The 20,558-nt window shown below is 30.3% G+C and overlaps 1 protein-coding gene across 7 annotated transcripts in view; it reads left to right on the top strand.

Annotated features, from left to right (window-relative positions):
* LOC113549886 (insulin-like growth factor 2 mRNA-binding protein 2) overlaps positions 1-20,558 on the top strand; it is a 49,320-nt gene that overhangs the window by 9,985 nt on the left and 18,777 nt on the right. For 2 of the 7 annotated variants that reach the window (XM_026951388.1, XM_026951387.1), the window contains exon 3: positions 16,589-16,738. The exons of 1 other annotated variant lie outside the window; for it this stretch is intronic. In XM_026951388.1, the coding sequence (XP_026807189.1) occupies positions 16,589-16,738 (150 nt within the window). Of the gene's footprint in view, positions 1-14,632; positions 15,165-16,505; positions 16,525-16,588; positions 16,739-20,558 lie in introns of those variants that run through there. 4 more of the 7 variants (XM_026951391.1, XM_026951390.1, XM_026951392.1 and 1 more) reach the window with 4 other exon arrangements.

The following is a 20,558-nucleotide window of genomic DNA, read 5'->3' as shown; positions in this document are numbered from 1 at the left end:
ATATTCCTCGTTTAATGTTATTAGCGTATTATTATGTTAAGTTGCAAGTTATATTATTGTAATTTGCATGTATTATATAAATTATAAATACAAATGTTTGAGTAATATTTATTATTTTTCATTTACTTGATCTTAAAACTAAATAATTTTACTACTAATATTGTTTCTATAGAATAATTATAAAATTATTTGATAATATACACAAAATTAAATACAATTTTTATGAAATATTTTTAACTTAATTAATATGATATTATGATTGATATTTGATTTATTATTAAGTATTGAACCACGTTCTCTGCTCGTTTGCATATTTTTAAATACCTATTTGCAAACATATAAATCGCATACACATTATACTTTTTAAGCGTTGACAGTTTTTAAAAATTATAAATAAATAATGGTAATACGAATGCCTGTGTACATTCTTAAATTATGTTTTTAGTAAATTGGCTAAGACCCACCTAATATTTTTGCTTGTACTTATTTAAAGAAAAAAAAACTAAAAATATCATTTACACTCGGACGGTTATCCAAACTAGTATGTTAACGACCTTTTTTTAACAAGGTATAAAAGAAATTATTGCTTTAATTATATATAGCCATGCAATTGATGTTTGGCGAGCTTGTGGGAATTGAGACCCTCTCAAACTTCAAAATTCTTTAATATCAAGTCTTCATCAATGTACTATAAGTTAATGTACATTTTTATATAATTTTGTAATTCAACATTAATAATTACTCTAAAATAAAACAAAAAAATTAAAATTTGGTTTTTTTTGTAAAGACTGTGGTAAGAATATGACTTAACCATGGTTTTTTTTTTTACAGCATTTTCGTTTGTTTAATAGATGTAAAATAGATATTGAATGTAAATTATATTTTTTTGTTTATTTGTATATCGTTAACTATATTTGGGGGTGTGTCCTTATACCTCACATTTTTCGTTATCTTTATTATGAGAGGCTTAAGTCTTCTTTAAAAAATTTGGTGTATTTGTATTTAAGCAATGTAAGGATAAATATATATTTCATATTTCCTATAAATACAATCATAGCAGCTTTAGTAATTACATTAATTACTTTATATTATTTCGTTATACGCGTGAATGTAGTTTATAATATACACATATTATTGTAGTTAAACGTAGCCAGGTAACAGGTTAAGAATTAACTTGCTTCGTACACAACGGTCTAAAGTTTTAGAATAATAGACAATTGTCAGACTAACCTCGTGGTTGTCAATAAAAAAAAATATTTCATGATACATTATTTTTCCTCACAAACTTCATAATTTCATTAATAGGTGATATATAGTATCTATATCGTAGTGAGTCGTGACTTGTTTTCCATCTTCCCAACAAGTATTAATCTTCTTCGTATTGTATACACAGAAAGACGATAATTAAATTATTCATTACTTATTAGTTATTAATTATTACAATAGTTCTGTTTATTAGTACAGTAACAAACAATTTACGTGCATTTTGGGAACCATTGAATTTCCAACAGTCATCTTCACATTGGACGACGCTGTCGCCACCGTACATACGTAGATATACTATATGTATACTATATACACCAACATGCACCCCGATTATCGTTCTTTGAAACTATATATTATTGTGTTATATTTATAATGTATATACTATATAAGAATATATATATATATATATATATATATATGTGAAAACGAACCAAGAGAAGGGACATATACGCACACATACACGTGCATAGAATATAATAATAATAGTAATACATCCCTCTCGTCATTGTCCCTCTTAAACTCCGTGTCTGTGAAATCTTGCCCTTTTTCGGTCGAATTTTTATTGTATTTACTTCGTCTTTATATAATATAAAGTACCGTTTAGAGGTATGTGTGCAGTGTGCACATATATTATTTAAAAAAAATGAAATGAAATTAAATAATTTCACAAGCAATTTTTTATTTTATTCTTCTGATGTATAAGCCATTTATTCTTTTTACACGTGCATTATTATGTTATAATAACCATGTATTACGATCATTTTATTAAAAAGGGAGGCATTTTTATAACAAACATTTGGTATTTTTATCATTAATTATTATAATTGTATGTATATTATCATTACACTCGTTTACATTTATCTTTCACATTATAATTTGGACATGGATATATATTTATTTCAAAGGTCAACCATTTTATAAAAAAAAAGGTCAGTTATTGAATTCTGTCGAATAAATCACAAACGTTTCTTTGCCATTTATGGTTTCCTACTTACCTATTAAGTTATGTTTTATTATTATTGAGTACACTGTAGTTTGTATATAATTTTATATATGGGAAGCACAGTCGTCAATACATTTTGTAGGATAGCCACCCTTATATTTGATAATTTCCTTTTCTTTATTTCGGCAAGCGATTCTTAGAATTAAAATCGAGTTCAAAGGGGAATTTTATTGAAATCTTCACGCATTGGTTAATACATTCGAATCTCATACTTTTATGTTTTCCTGCCAAGAAATTTTTATTTTCAATTTTTACTCTAATCCTAAGAAATACTTAAAATTTCAATTTCATACTTAATTCTATTTAAGTACTATTTATATAGGTTGCATTTACTGAATATTTATTCATCTGCAGATAGAAATAATAGTTGTTATAAGGTATATAATATATTTACTTCTTTTGTTTATACATTATATGATTTAGGTATAAATGATAAAATATCGAAATATTGTTTTAGTTCATAATTTTTATAATTTTATTATGCGTAATTACAATATGTTGATTCGTGTAGTTATGTGTGTGTGTGTGTGTGTGTGTGTGCGCGTGTGTGCGTGTAAAATCCATTACAATTGAATTTTGTTCCAAGAATTAATTAAGTAGGTACTATTGGTTCGATTAAAACTTTCTTATGTTTAATAATATATAAATATTTTGTGGGGTTGGATTTTGACATAGTATGTAGTAATTTGTCAACAGTTTCAAGAATTGGTGCGTGAAAATAATGCCATTTAAACATTTTAAACAATTGATATGGTTATTGGTTATACCACAGAGATATATACATAAGATATATAATAACGAGTAGTTGGGGTCTTGGAACTTAATTATGAGTAATATGTAATCGTAATGTGGGTTAGCTTTTGAAATAAATTAATCTGTATAATTTTTTGGTAATCTGTAATATTATGAAAAATAATTTTTTAGATTAAATAGTAAATTATTATTCTATTTTAATGGTTCTTATACAACTGTTGTATTCAATAATATTAAAAATACATTATTGTTTTATTTGTAATACCTGCATTTTCCTCTAATTTCGTTTTCTTTAGTTATTAAATATATTATTTCTTTCTGTTAGATTTAGTTATTATACTAATTTAGTGTTTAACTGTATTAGTATTCCTATTTCAACTAGAACTATAGAAATTCACAATTTATTAATCATACAAAATAAATAATCTATGGATACAATAGATATTGGTATTTTACTTTTCTGAAGTTGCATGGACTTAGTATATTTTTCGTTTTCCATTTGGTATTTTTTTTCTTTTATCCTGGGACTTAAAAAGTATACACTAAAATATACTAGTGGGTATAATTATAAATACAAACTATCCATGTTGTCTGAAATAACTGAAAGAATTAGAAAAAAAATATTGACAACTAAAATTATCTAGACAATTTAATTAATTTACAGAGTTTAGCTGTATACTGCAAATTTAGTTACCTGCTGTTTTATGCATTTAAAAATTTTAGTATGTTTGAATCTGTTTAGAATTATACTTTTATAATCATAAAAATGAATTATTATAATTAAAAATGTATGTACATTTGTTGATATATATATATAATACAAAATGTTTTGTACACGATTTATATAATACGATTCAATAAAATATGTATTATGTATGTAGCCATGTAGGTATTTATAAATATAATAATAATATATTTGTTAAAAAGAAAAATATCCATACGTTGATGAATTAAAATATAAAACGGGTTAAATATCTATTGAAATAAAACCGTTTTTCCACGAAAGATATTATTTGTTTTTTTAAAACTTTTCATTTTATTTTTCCTGGACATATTTTTTTGCATAGTTTCATCAATAAAATGAGTTATTTATCTCCCTTTTATTTATAGAGAATAAAAAGCTCATTACTTATAGGTCGAAATTCTATACTTGCGGATATAATATCACTATAATCTATCATATTCATGTATATATTGTTTAATTTGCAATTTTATATGGCATATAAATATACATTATATATATATATACACACACACATACACACACACACATTATATGTCATATTATATCTGTACCGTAGTACTTATGTGTCTACCGAAATACTATTAATCTTTTATTCTATATAGTCTTTCCTATATGTAAGATGATATTTTATATTTTATCTGTTATAGTGTTCCTAGTGCCAATATTCTCGAAAAATAAATCAAATAAGTTAAACCAGATGCATGGGACTTTCAAAAGTTATTTTCTCCTTCGTTATATTTGTTGCACACAGGGCTGGTAATGTTTTATTGACTTGTTGCACGCGCGAAACAAATGAAAATGGTAAAAGAATAGTCTTTTTATGAAAAGTTGTTTTGCCACAAGTTGTATCAACCATCTAGTATAAAATATTAAATATATATACCCGAAGAGCAGTATTACGTTATGGTTGAATTTGTTATTTACTATACATTATTAGATTTGCAGTTTGATAATATAGTTATATTATGCAAGTGATGTATTATCAACATCTAAGGTATTGCATGTTTTTTCAATCAAATTCGTTTTTCGATGACAATCCAGAAGTTCTCAAAAGTTCGCTAATGAATTAGGTATTATATCTATGTACTTGTCGGTGCCTCGGTGGTATTTATATAGGTAGTAAAACATGAAAAAATGTATTAAAATTATTTTCATTATCGATCGTTTTATAGGTGTTTCACTAACAGTAATGTTCAAACATAATCGTGATTGAAGTACCTAATTAAGAAATCCGAGAGATAATTTAACGTTATTAATTTAAAGTGGGGTGCGCCGGACAACGCGTGGTAAACTTTATATTATACTTACCGATTAGATATTATATTTAAGGTACCCATCAAATATATGTGTGGTCTAAGTAGCTGTAAGAGTGTAGGTAATATATATTATGTATTAAAAATTGATAATTCGAACAATTTATACACGCGTGATGATAACAGTCCATCGTTATAACGACTACAGCGGTTCTCAGGTCGTTCTTGTGGAATAAATAGCAAACCATCTATACATACTATACCTATTATTATGGTATATATTATAAAGGAACGTCGATTCGTTTCAGCCGCTCCTGCTACAGAACCATGACAGGGCCACTGCACGAAACCCATCGGTCGGTACAACGAATATTATTTTTATTATTATATTCATTATCGTGTAATAATATACAGCCACGGCGCTTATAATAAAACATTCGTCGTCGTCCACACGACCGTCACAATTTTCACGCGCGATTTCCTTTGATATTTATGTGTGCGACCGTCAGACCTATAAGGCATATATTATTATGTTTTCGACTTATACATTATAACCAGTATATCATAAAAATGTAAGTTGTATAGTTCGTACTGCCAAGAAAAAATAACGTCGTAAATTTACATAATTTAGCTTGTAAGGTATGTATGATAGTCGAAATTTACACATATAACACATAATATGATAGGTACTCATTTATATTATATAAGTGGTATGAAAGTGAATTTCGACCGTTTTAGAACGCGCACGTTCCCACTGGAATCCGGCTCGACAAAAATCGCGAGGGACCCCGGAGCTGCTGTCGCAGTTGCACCAGGGCGCGCACTTAAATTTCAGTCACGCATATATTTACACACATTTGTTCGACTATCGTTTATTATTATATTATATAAAAGATTCGCCGCTTCGTGTAGATTACGGTTTGTTATGAGGTATAGACACGCAAAAAGTTTGGTGGTCGAAAAAACCAGTTCGATTCGAGTCTGATATATATTATTGCGATTGATCATAATTTATTGTCCAGCTTTTTATTTTATTTAGGTATACCCATGTACCGCGGGTCGACGTTGTTTATTTCTAGCAAAAAACAGCATTCGCGGTATACCGCGGTGCGAAATCGCCATTTTATTTTATACTCTATAACGCAAAAAAATAGTCTACCCCCGGCTTACCCCTTTCGTTCGCGCGCGCCGCCATTTACATGACATGATATAATATATATTTATATATACATTAATTCGTGGTAAATAATTACAATGATATTATATACATTTATATTTATGCGTGTGTGTATGTATTATTTATTATTATATTATAACACCGTCTGTGTTTGTATTATAATAATATGCCCGTGTGTGAGTGTGCAGTCAGTGCGGCCATTGTGTCCCGGCGCGAATGCGTTTTATATTTTTCCGCATTGTTCGCGCGCGCCGTCCCCGTCACTCGACTATGTACGTGGGCGGCGGCGTCGTACGTATATGTACGAGCCGACCGGTCGGGCTCGAGCCGGACGGGACGCAGCGGGGGCGGCTGAGAACGTGCCCGCTGCGTACACTCGAGGGGTCCGCGGGCGTGCGGAAATCCCTAGCCATTATATTTGGACGACGATGTACATGACGTGTGCGCGAGGCCTTTAAATAGGGGCGCAGGACAATCGCGGGGGTGGTAATAATATATAATAACGTACGCGACGGACACCACAAAACTGGTGGTCGGATTTTGGAAACGGAAGAATCAAAAGCCGAACCGGTACTGGACACTTCGTTCAGATTATTGTGTGTGGGTGGGGGGGCACGCACTTCCCTTAACAATAAAATAAAAATGCGCACGTTCTTTTTTACACGTGCATCGCAGCACTGGCCGTCGCACCGTGCCGTGCAGGGTACATAATAATGTTAATAATATATTGTAGGTACGTACGCGAACGGGAAGTGCGACGATGTTATGTATCTTTCCACGTGTGACGACACGCACGAGCCTTTTCCCGGTATTTTTTTCTCTTTCGCCCGCCAAGAAAGCAACCGCGGTATCAGTGTTTTGACGCATGTGTCGAGTTTTTTAACGGTTTCTTCGCACATTAACCGCCATGATTATTATGTACCTACACAGTATAAGTATAATATTATAATATTGTGTATCACATCGTGTGTGTGTGTGTGTGGCGTGTGTATATGTACCTACATAGTATACATAATATACGGTATAACCTATGCACGCACATAGTTCGTTTAGGTATATAATTCCCGAACGATCGCATCTTTTATATTCTTGCGCGGGCCCGACTACGTGCAGATGTTAAAATATAATATATTACATATATATATAATGTATATATTATCCTCATATCGTTCATACTGTTATTGTTATTGTTTATCAAAATATTATATAGTTTAAAATTTATATGTATGTGTATATGTGTAAATATTCGTCGATGTCTATTATAATAGGTACTTAACGCCTAATATATGTATTGGCGTATTGCAAAAAAGCACAACTAAAATATCAAATTTTTCTACAAACGAGAATAATAATATTATAATTATGTATTTTGCGTGCGGCGAAGAATGTTTCAATACAATTTATTCGCTGTTATGTCAATAACAAAAACGAAATAGTAAAAAATATTTTCGAGCTGCTTATACAAGTATAATATTCACTAAGTATACTGTATATTAGTAAATATCTTATAGGTATACTTATTTATATTCTGTAAATAAGTTTTATATATACTGTAATTTAGTCGATAACCGCGAATCGCGACGATTTATCAAAGATAATTTGGTATCTACCACTGTATATACACCTATGTAGCTACATGGCTTATTTATAATGTTTATCCTTGCCCGGTTAATGTTTTTTTTTTGACTAAATTTTGTTTTGAACCCATGTATAATAGAAACATAATATATAGTGAATTGTTTTATGCTCTTTCGATGCCCTTAGGGTTGAATTCGTAACCCGACATTTTTAAAAGCAGCCACATTTCACTGGTAAATATAGTTTATTGACCATACAATTTGTTGGACTCCCTCAAATTTTTTCAGTTACAGCCTTGTTAACAGCTGTGAAAAATAACAGTTTTTGTTAACTGAACTTATAGTCAAACAGCTAATAATATAATTCCATCAAATAGTAATTTATCTTTGGCTAAATATTAAGTAAAAATTTGATAAAATTTATCACAGTTAGTTGAAAAAAATCTTCTGTCTAAAATAATTTTAGGTCGATTGGAAACATCAATAATCTGAATGTATATTATATTGTATTCTCGGATATTTCTTTAATCTATTAATTTATACTTTTTAAAATATATTATATTTTACAGTTTTTAGTTATTTCTTATACCGCATAATATGTGCCAACACCACTATTATAATCTGTAAATAACAAATAAATATCTACTGCAGAATTTGAAAGTCGGGCTATTTCATGATATCCTAACTAGGGTTAAATATATATATGTATATATTTTAATCATTTATAACTAAATGTCATGGTACAATTGCTTGTTTCAATAAATAATTATTTTAATTTACTTATTAACTGCTAGAATTTATTATTTTTTGAAATTAATAATGTGTGTGTATACCTACTTTTGTATTTTAAATACATTTAAAAATAAAATACCCAATTGTAAAACTATGAATGATATATTTTTTTATTTTTTATATAAATATTGATTACACTTGACAGCAATTTACCGAATTTAGATATTTGCTCAACCATATTATTCGCTAGCGTATTTACCTGCATATTTATATATAAAAAGAAAATATCGTGTATATATTGTATATACAAATATTTGAAATTGCTGTAATAAAAAAATTAAATGGCCTTTTTACACATAGATATTGAATTTTGCAACGAGGGAATGCAATTAAGTATTTCAATAAATAACATTGATTAAAAACGAGATATAGTATCCTAGTTACTAACGATTGAATGAAATCGTGGTTTTTTAAATAACTGTGTAAACAGTTTGATAAATGTGTTTTTATCTAATCAGTCTAATCACCGCCTTTTTATATTCTTGTTAAATCAAAAAATAAAAATTATGATATTCGAAAACAAACTCAATTATATCCAATAATATACCTACGCTCACTTTTCACTCATTTTAGTCTTTATTAATAATTAATATTCTAATTTTTGGGATTTTTAAATACGTCGAGAGCTCATGTTTTTAAATACTTAGACTTTTAAATCGTTAAATGAGTATACTGTGACGATACAGACTTTTTAAAATGGAACACGCTTCTATTTCAAGATTTTAATTTGATGATAATTTTTCGTTGACGCATTTAAATTTAAACTCGAACAAGTTATTACATTTTATGTATCAAGGATAATTTTTCTTATGTTATATAGTAATAGTTTTACAAAAAGTATATGAAATAGGTGAAATATTTAGCTTATAGTATTTATATGACACTCGGACAGCTTAAAAAAATTATAAAATTTATATTCATCACTTTAGTTTTGATATCATCATAATATAAGCCCTTTATACAGATTTTCTAAACATGTTATCATGTGCTACCTTAGTACTAACAGTAACTCATAAAAGTTTGAAGTTCGATTTATATACATCAACACTTTTAAAAAATCATCAACTTAACACTATCAACCATAAAAAAGGGTGGTTATCATTTGTTAATAAGACAATTATTACCCCACGGGATACTCTATAGTTAAAAAATCTAATAATTCTATTCAGAACAAAATTTAAGTATTTTAAAATATGATCCTTATTAACATACTTGCTTAACAATTTTATGAATATTTTTTTAAAAAGTTTGTCATTAATTGAGAAAAAAAGGAGTAAGCACTAAGCATGCTTGATAAATCACTCTGTATAGGTATATTATACATAGGTATACTACCTATCGAATAGATTCGATTCATTGGAAAAATAGTTTACTCGTAAGTATATATTATCGGTTGTAATATATTTTTTGTATGACTTTATGATATAGGCTGTCGCACTATATTGTGTCTATGTAGTATACTGTATATGTTTTATCTGAAATAATATACATGCAATTTTATAACATGTAATATATATTTACTGATTTTAAAAAAAAATTAATTCGAAATCGCCATTTTCTATGTATGTAGTTGTGCATACAATGTACGCGTAGTGAAATGAGTATAAAAAAGAATGAAAAAAACATCAATTATTATACGCACTCAAAATGGCGAACGGAACGGATTTCATTACCGGCCGTATTATATTATATGGCATTTTTTTCGCGTCTGTATACACACACACACACACACGTATATATTTTATATTCCCCGTGTATATCCGTCGGATGGGTTGTACGATGACGAGTGCTTTGCATATGATATATATAGATATATAAATATAAATATATATATACAACTCGAGTATATTCCATGAGGGTTGATTCAAGCCAAGCAGGGTGCACGCAACGGCGCGCGCGCGTATGATAAACGATTCAAAACTTAGTGGGAATAAATTTATTTTAATTTCAATTTGGTTTTTTTTTTTATAAACAGAAATCGATGGCAGTTTCATTTGTATTAATGTTGTTTTTATGTATGCTATTATTATCATTGTATTATTCATTGCAACTTTCTGCGTGAAGAATTTATAATATAGAGGTTATATATATATATATAAATAATATATAAAAAGTATATTTCTTACAATATTAGACTGAAAATTATTACTGGATTAAAAATCAAATGATAAACACCTACCTTCGATAATATTTTATTAGAGCGTGGATCTATATGCATTAAAAACCAACCAAATATGCGCTAAAAAATCCTAAATATGCATAAATATATGCACTGAAATGTTAAAATATGCATAAAAAATAGCAAACAGAAAATTTATTTTTTGAACATTTAATTAATAAAATATATTTTAAAAATTATAGAACCCTACTATAGGTACTTGTTCACTTTTTTTCGTTACCTTCGTCATCTTGGTATACATATTTTATTTCCCTGATTATTAAGGTTATGTTTGGAAAAACCTATAAGTATACCTCTATTAATTTATTTTGATATTAACCAAAACTAAAAAAAAAATAAAAAACATCCAAATATCCACTCAAAGATGAAATATGCGATTCAAATTGTTAAATAAGCCATTAAAATAAAAAAAAATGTCGAAATCTGTAAAAATATGCACTAAAAAGTTTTATTTTTTAAATATTTATGTCATGAAACAAATTTTGTGCTCACTAAGCATATCATACCAAGAATAAATATGCAAATGCATAAAAATCTGCGCTCTAATATTATGTATAAATTAACCATTATTATATATAATATTGTAAATACTACATTGTAATACTTTAGTATATTTAATTTGGGCAAAAATTTAATCTGTTTTTATGTACGTTAAATTCAATTATAAATGATTGCCGTCTGTTGTAAGAACCATAAAATTATAAATTTGTTGATTCAACTTAATTATTAATATAAATTTAAATCTAAATGATTCTTAATACCTGCTTATAATGATTAGGAATAGTTTATTGGACATAAATTATATTATATTTTATTTTATTCAATAAAACATATTTAGCGTGCCTTATTTATTAAACATGTAACTATGTAATATTTAGTTACCATATTTTTAATAAGAAGTTAAAGTTAAAATAATTTTAAAAACAGTCGTTTCTTATGCCTTGGTTCATATTTTTTCCCTTGTAATAATTCTGATACGAATAATATGATATTAATTGGCGGCATCTATACTAACAATAATATTTCTGCGTACTTATATAATATGTATACATACCATGTATCGATATTTTAAGAACAAAATGATACGTTTTAAGTGACTATTCTCATTTCTATATAATGTAATGTACATGTTTATTTGTCGTTAGTACACGACCTAAGAAGAGAACATATTATTTGTGTAATATAATGATTATGTATATATATACATACGCACACACACACGCATATATATATATATATATATATATATATATACTATTTCATATACACATATATACATTGTACATGACGAATATTCATTAAAATACTTGACTCGTGTGTCATCCAGTCTTTACTACAAAATAATATGCACGTGTGTGAGTGTACGCGCACGCGTGCTGCACCTACATAAAAATATTATGTGTACCTTTTTTTCAATGAGTCAAAATGTTAAGTAATTTGTATTTTTGTTGATAATTTCCATTTTTTTTTTTTTTTAAAAGTTACTAAAACGTCTAAAACAAAACTAAAAGTCTTTATTATGTTATTTAGCGATACTGTTTGTGACTGTTTAATTGAATTAATTTTTTCAATATACGAATATTTTGTACATACGTATGGTTGGAAGTAGTTAGAAGTATGTATGCAGATAAATTTACCAAAGTATTTTCTGTACATATTGTATTTACCTATTTTAACTCTTATGTTTGACGTTTAATTGGCATAAAAATTTAGTGTGATGAATTGTTTATGCAATTGGTATTATTTTTGTGTTACGTATGTCCCTTTACACATTTATAATTTTTCACCGGAAGCAGATGGTATTCCTATTCCATTTAAAACATTTAGGCGTGGAACGTTTCTTCCAAAATATTTTTTTTCCTCTAAATTATATACTACTCTGTAAAGTATATATTTATTATGGACTTATTAGGTACAATGTAATATGTATTAATTACCTAATCAAGTAATAAGTAATAACACATTATCACCATTGTGCTTTGAATGGGTTTTTCTTACTTTTTTGAATGAGGTCATTGTCCATGTGTTCATGTGCAACATACATTTAGTTTAAATACGACCCATTTATCGTGATTTTCAACGATTTAATGAGAATTTATCTATATGTAATCCACTTCCTCTGCAGTATGTAACAACAACAACACATCTATATTATTATAATTTATTATAATAATACCTTTATTCTGTTGCATACTATAGTGTAGCAGTGTATATGAACGGTATAAAATACTAAAACGCAAGGTTTGACGGGATGTCTGATTCTCGATATTGCTGTTGATGTAATCCGGGCGCAAGGTCTTTTGCCTCGTTCTATTGCAGCCTGCAGGTAGTTTGAAAATCCTGACCTGCAAAATATACGAAATATTTATTATACTTAACGCGCACAAAAACCACCACCATCATCCCACCACATCACTATATTATATGTATAATGTATATCAAACGTTGTCGTTACTCGTTTGCCCTTGTCCTGTACACCAGTGTACAATATATAGGTAGGTTATTTCGTACATATATATAGTATAATATACTTTATATTATTTATAATAATATGTATTCTTTGTGCCCGAGAAGAATATCGCATTCTATAGACTCGTATAATATTTTACTCGAAATCGTCTTGCTTTGTGCGCCTCTGACCTGATTAATTAAATTTATATTTATTATTTTATTTGGCAGATGAAGGGCTCAGGTAAATCCATCTTTGAAACCATTCTTTAAAAGTATAGTGCAATATTTACCTTAACGAATTGTATTAATGCAGTTTCTAAATATTAGCCGTTTCTGTATACAGCCCTGCACTTTGCAGTTTCTATTGCTGGCGGTTTTTTCTGGTTTTACAATATTATTATTATGTTTATAGGATGCTACTAGCTATGGTGATTCTCGTATATTTATCGTCGAACATATACAATTATAGTTTATTAGTCTATACATATATTATCCATTTATTATTTATACGCGTAAATTCTCGTTCGTTTATTTCATCGTCTTGGAATAGGAGCAACGGACTCACAGAGAGAAATGTTCTGAGGGAAAGCGTTGTCGCCGGCGTTTTGCAAGAAACCAGTGTCGTAAAAAAATAAATAACAAATGCGCGCGCGGAAGGTCAAAGAAATGTCACAGCGGAGGAACACCGTTTTATAGACGATTGTATAATTCTAGTACTTAACTGCAATATTTTGCTCTGAAAATACATACTGCACGCGAAACCCGTTGTCTCGCCGTGGCGTTCACCGTCACACGATATCATATCATACATTATTATAATGTACTATATTATTATTTTTATTGCGTCGTTTTTATATCTGACATACAAACGAAAACAATTACTTATTTTATAGAATTTTTAAATTTTTTACAAACCCCCAACCCTTTAAAAAAAACTTATTGTGGAAACATTGTACACATTATGAGGGGCTATTAAATAAACAATACATTATATTATATGTTTATATGTATTATTAGTATGTATACACAAGTGCATATTATAATAATTATATTATTATGAATATATTATATCATAATTACACATATATTACATATTATTGTATTTGTGCTGATCGAACCCCCACGCCGCAAGCAATCGGGCCACGGTTTGTGTGGCGTGCCCGAAATGGTCCGATGTTATCCCGTTCAAAGTATACGCCGATAATGAATGGCGTGAGTTTTGTAGTAAAAAATAAATGAAATAGAGAAAAAAAATACTGAGCAAGGAAGAGAGGAAAAAAACACGTTTACGTTCGGGACATCATACGTCGTCGACGGCGGTGTCGGCGGCGGCCGACTACACATCGTCGTAGTTGGCCACACTGCGTTTTATATATATATATTATGTAGTAGTTCGGACGAGTTTTAAGTATTTTTTTCTCTCCCTCTCTGTCTACCGCGGCCCGTCCGTCCGTAACGTTGTTTTTGCGCCGTGCGCTCCGACCAAAATCCATCACATCATAAATTAAAAGTACATTTATTTATTATATTTTAATAAAAATATAAATTAAATTAAATTTTGACATTTATTGTGTACCGTCAGTTGTTTTAGTGGTTTTTGTTCACGAATCCGGTAATATAGTAACATAACTTAACAACAACAATAATAATAGTGTAGTATTAATATATGTAATTGTAAAATAGTATAACAATTAATATCTGACGTATAAATATTATATATATTTTTTAATAGTTTTTTTGAAAATTAGTTTTTTGTCATCTAATTAAGTGACGTTGTTTGCATTTTGTGATAATCGCTTTTTAGAGCGGCTCAGTATAACTTCGTCGCCATCGTCGGAATAAAAACATATATTTTTTCTAAAAAATAAAAGTAACGCCGATTAATAATTTTTGTTTCGTGCTGCCGTCGTCTTCGATTGTGTGTATGTAAAGGTACTACCTTGGTGTATAAATATTACACGGCCAACAGTACGTAGTTTTTTTTATCTTTATTATTAATATTTTGTTTGCTCGCTGGCGTCGGTGGCGTAAACGTTTTTGATCGATTCCGAAAATGTTTATTCCGCCACCGCTGCTACATGATATGTACACACACCACTGTGACCGACCGGTATTAGAATAATAATATTGTGTTCCGCCATCTCACGTAAACATTTTTTTTTAAATGTATTTTTCGGGCATAAAATTAAAACGGTAAAACAATAGTATATGATATGGGTCGTCGTTGTCGTCCGTTTTTTTCCCGTTCAATATAATATTATTGTATTACACCCTCGGTGGCGGTTTTCCGTCGTGTTACGCACGCGACAAGTCACATTTCCCACACGTGGCTTACGACGTTCACCGCCGCCGGGACATTCCGATCGTCTCCACCCCCTCGCGAACGGCGCGCTTCGCTTGCAGGTGAAGTCGGGGGGAAAAAAACGCTTCCCTGTCTCGTCGTACCTGCCGCGCGTGTACGCGATACTATAACTATATTATTATTATTGCTCTCATGTAACGTAAAAATACTATACACTTTTACGCGCTCGTTTCAAACGTCTCGTGCATATTGGATGATACTACCATGGCATAAATAAAATAATACTATGCGATTTGTACACCTCTTGCCGTGCACTGTAATATGCGCGATACACACACACTCTCTCACTCATACTCGCAGCACACACTCACTTAAACTCACAACACACACTCTAACCGGCTACAACAGAGGAGAGCCTTCGCCGCACATTCCTCGTGTGTGCGTGCGTGTAGAGGACGCGCCGCGTCGGAGGAGAAGGGCAAACGCGCGACGACGGCGACGACGACCGGCTGCGTGTGCGGCGTGCCGAGTTTATCGTACGCGTGTAATGCGGCGTTGGCAGGGCGAGGCGCGCGGGCGGTCGGGCGTTTATATTAGTCGTCGACGCTGCCGTCGCCGCGTTCGAACGGGGATCGATTTACGTAGAAGCACGCTCGCGGTAAAAATCTTCGTTCGCCGATACCGATACCTATCAAACCAATAAGTATACCGTTGGCGGGTCCAAAAGAATCGTAAAAATTGCCTGTCGATCTTCCAGAGCAATACGATATATACGTAGAATATTATACGTTGTTTTGAGGTGTCATATACTGTTATAGACACGGTCGCATCGGCACACGTCCATAACACCGGCTCGAACTTATACACTCGTTTTTATTATAATACGAGTACGATCGTTGATATTGTGAGTGAACTCCTCGGAAAGGAGACGATGAAGACGATTGCCGTTGCGACACGTGCTCCATGATATACAATACTGCGGGCTGTGTGTAATAAATTATATTATATTGTAATAGAGTAGAACATGTAATAAAGTATTAAAGTAATTTACTGTTGGCTGTGTTGAGTGTAACATTGTGTGTGTATTTAGTTTGAACCCGGTGCACTCCGTAGTTATGACTCCGAACGACATGGACCAGAGTCAACAGCAGGCCAACCAGGGTAACACTCAAGATTACAACGGTTACGCGTTCGGTCAACCGAGTTCTCAATTCCAACCGAGACAACCGGCCGTTCAGAGGTAAACAATTATATTATAATTTAAATACATCTGAACCTTAGCTGCTGTAGTTTTGATTATATTTTTCGCGTGATTTTTGCGATACAAAATTTATGTACAGGTACTTTAGAAGTTAGTACGTGTTCTCGAATAGACGAGTAGTAAACGGTTTTATTTTTTCAATAATTTTGTCGCATCGTAGCAGGGATCACATTGCGGTTATCACGCGTGACGTTTTCACGGTGGGACCAATGGCGTTCGTGGCAGTGGCGGCAACAGTAGTCGACAAGGGGGACTGCTTCTGCGTGTGCGTGGCTCGTGATGGACAAATGAATGAGGCTTTTACTCGTAGCTAGGGTTCTCGTCACCCCGTGAAACATGGCGGCGGCACGTCGGTTTTTTCCTCTTCGGAAATAATAGTATATGAAATTGGGGTGCAGACAAAACACAAGGACACGCAGGCCCGAATAATTCAATACGTTTTGATTAAATTTTGTTTCTCATGTGATTAACGGCGACCCGACAGGTGTAGATTACTTAAAATTACGAACGTCCACTTAGTTCTTCTGGGTCGCTTCAACTCACATACTGATAAAGATGAAAAAAATTACTTGTTAGCTTTCAAATTTCTGATGCGTATACACTGAATTGCGAGATTCGCGACAACCTGTTTCCCAGTGTGGCTGACCGTACTGTATAGCGTTTCGGCGGTGGTCAATGACCGGAAGTCGTTTTCGAAACGCGACCGTAATTGACGCGTTCGTAATGGATATAAATTATAAATATATGATATATAATGTATAACACGCGGGTAATATATGAAACGTGGTAGAATACTGCAGCTGTGCTTTCTTAGTTTTTTTATGCATACCTTATATATTATTCGCTCGCGTGTATACGCGGTATGGTGCACACGACTATAGTGTGGGCAGTAAAAATATAAAATTATATAGTCTTTCAACCGACCGGTATCTTTAATGGCCCTTATTTACGTTTCTTTCGAGTTGTGCGTGAAAATCTAAATGTACATTATAATATAACTCTGCTTTTGATATCGTGCGTGCGCTGAACGCATCAAGTTACGCCAATCGTTCGCGTATCCCTGAAATTTGTAGCATACGTTTCCAGAGTAGTCGTAGTGGTAACTTGTTTATTTTTTGTAGTCTTTTCGAGGAGTATGGTGTACCTACCATACCTTCATTGTAGATAGTGTGCCCATGCTGTTACGTGATTACTGATTATAAAAGGTGAATTTTTATTCTTAACAGGGCTTCTTGGAAATGGTTTTTTTGAATCTTGGATTTTTTTTTAACCTAACCGTTTATTCCAAAGCAAATATTATCAGTATATTATTGTTGTTAGCGTTCGTCATTGTACTGCATGTCGAACAATTCACGTTTTTAGAAAACAATTTCAGAGTTTTTCGTTATTTTTTGGGGTGTCGCCTGGCGTTTGCTGCGGCCCAAATTATAGAAATACCCTTTTTTCGGTGATTACTTAAACTAAATAAATATCCCGATTTTGTCTTACATATTGCAATGTAAATTGAATATACCGCATTCGTATTCGTACGAGTTAACAATATTTGGCGCAAATGATGTTTTATTGTATATTAATGATAAGAAAGCCGATAAACTGAAAGATTGCAAACAAAAATATATAATTTTGAATTCATAAAAATAATTATTTATACAAATTAATCAATAATCTTTTTTATTGTATGCTTTTTAATAATTTGACTGTTAATATGCGTACCATTAAAATATAATAATAATATAATTTATTATTGATTTGTTCAATAAAAATATATTTTTAAAATATATTAATTATATTATTATGAGTTGATAACTGTAATATTTTTCTTAGTTAACAATTTATGTTTATGTATGTTTAATGATGTGTAAATAAAATTAAACTATATTATATTTACTTATTTTATTAATACGTAAATATGTTATTTTGGGAACCAATGTGTGTTTAAAATTTTAAATGCAATTGGAATACTTATATTTGGGACTATAGTATAATATAGTGTTATTTGAATTCTGACCACTACCGGTTTTTTTTTTGTCGTATTTTAGTTTTTAATATTTTGAAACGACATGAAACGAATACATTTTTTCCATGAAGTAACTACATATTTTATTCAAGTCTATTTTTTAATGAACACGTTTGCAAATATTTTTGGTTTTCATTTAGGTGGCTTGGGTAAAAATATTATTTCTAAACTTAGCTACCAGGCTAGTTGTATGAAAAATATATGTGATCGATAAATGATGGTACTTTGAATTCATTAGTAGAAGATTATTGAATTGAACATTAAAAATGCATTATCCCTTAGAGAACTCATAAGATGTTGTAATAATATTATATTGTATGAATATATTAATGTGTAGCATATACTATTTATACATATTTATGTATATAATAGATTAATTTTTAACGATTATAATTTCTCAAAACTATAATCGTTAATTAGTATTTACCATATTGATTATTACTTATTTTTCGTAATTGTGTTTTAATGTTTTTGCTTAATATGTTTATATTTAGTTTATAGTATAATATATCTATATTAGTTTACTGTAATAATACATTTTAAGATCTGAAAAAGTAACCAATAAAAAATTTACATACATTTATTGTTCACTTGGCAATACAATTTGATCCAAAATACGTATATATAATATACATTAATATTACTGTTATAAGTAAAAAATTGTTGAAATTTAATGTTATTGTTTAAAATCGAACCATACTAAATTCAAGAACATGTGTGATTGATGAACTTAGGTACACTAAAATTATTTAAGTGCATTCTGTCATTTTCTATATTCTAGCTATTATGCAGAACGCCATTAATCATTATAGAATAGTATTTGAGTAAAATAATTTCAACTTTATTTATATATTATTCGTTCTTATATAATATTATATATTATATACTTTTACTATTTAAAATAAAAATGTTTGTTACGAATATCACGACGATGTCTTGTAAATAACTCAACGAAACATACATTCTTAACATCATCATTATTGATTTTTAAATTACATTACGAACGCTTGTCGTTATATTATTATAATTGTGAATTGTGAGTGATGATATCAAACATGAGGTTTGATATCATAGAGTTTGAGCCATGTTTTAGCTATCTACCTAGCCTAGCATTTTAGCCTTTTTAATAGGTAGGTATATATTATTCTTCGTTGCATAATTTTCGATTGATTATCGTAATGATTCTAGAACAGTCGATATAAAAAAATTCGTAGATTGCTAGTAGGTATCTTTTCCTCAATCAACTGTCCCGATAACCAACCTATACTCAAGTCTGACCCAATTGTTAAGTTCTATTATCTCACTTATTAAATAGATTGGGATTAGGAATTAGCGGTCCTGCCTAAATGAAGGAAATGTATGATTACATCAAAATACCAAGTACAGTAGTACTTGAGTAATAACAACAAAAAAAAACAAATTTATCGGCATGGTCGGTATAATATTATGACTTAGTTGATGTCACATACATGCACAGTGGTGATGTTTGGGGCGGGGGTACGTCAAGGCATATATATTAATGTTCCTATTATATATATCACGTTAATCGATAATTTTATAATGGTAGTGGCATCCCCTTCGGCCTTCATCAACTTTTAATCACCTCTGCGCAATCTAGGATAATGGGAGGGTATATATCTATATAAATACCTATATATTACGGCAAGTCGTGCATATATATTAATGTTGTGTGTATATTGTATGTATATTTAAATATTCGTGAATCGTATATGAACTAACTCTCGAGCACTAAACAGAGAAAAAAGAGCTAAAAGATGAAAT

Source organism: Rhopalosiphum maidis, chromosome 1 (genome assembly GCF_003676215.2).
Source record: "Rhopalosiphum maidis isolate BTI-1 chromosome 1, ASM367621v3, whole genome shotgun sequence".
In the NCBI taxonomy this organism is placed as follows: domain Eukaryota; kingdom Metazoa; phylum Arthropoda; class Insecta; order Hemiptera; family Aphididae; genus Rhopalosiphum; species Rhopalosiphum maidis.
The sequence above is the reverse complement of the archived record's forward strand: the minus strand, read 5'-3'. Positions and strand labels throughout refer to the sequence as shown.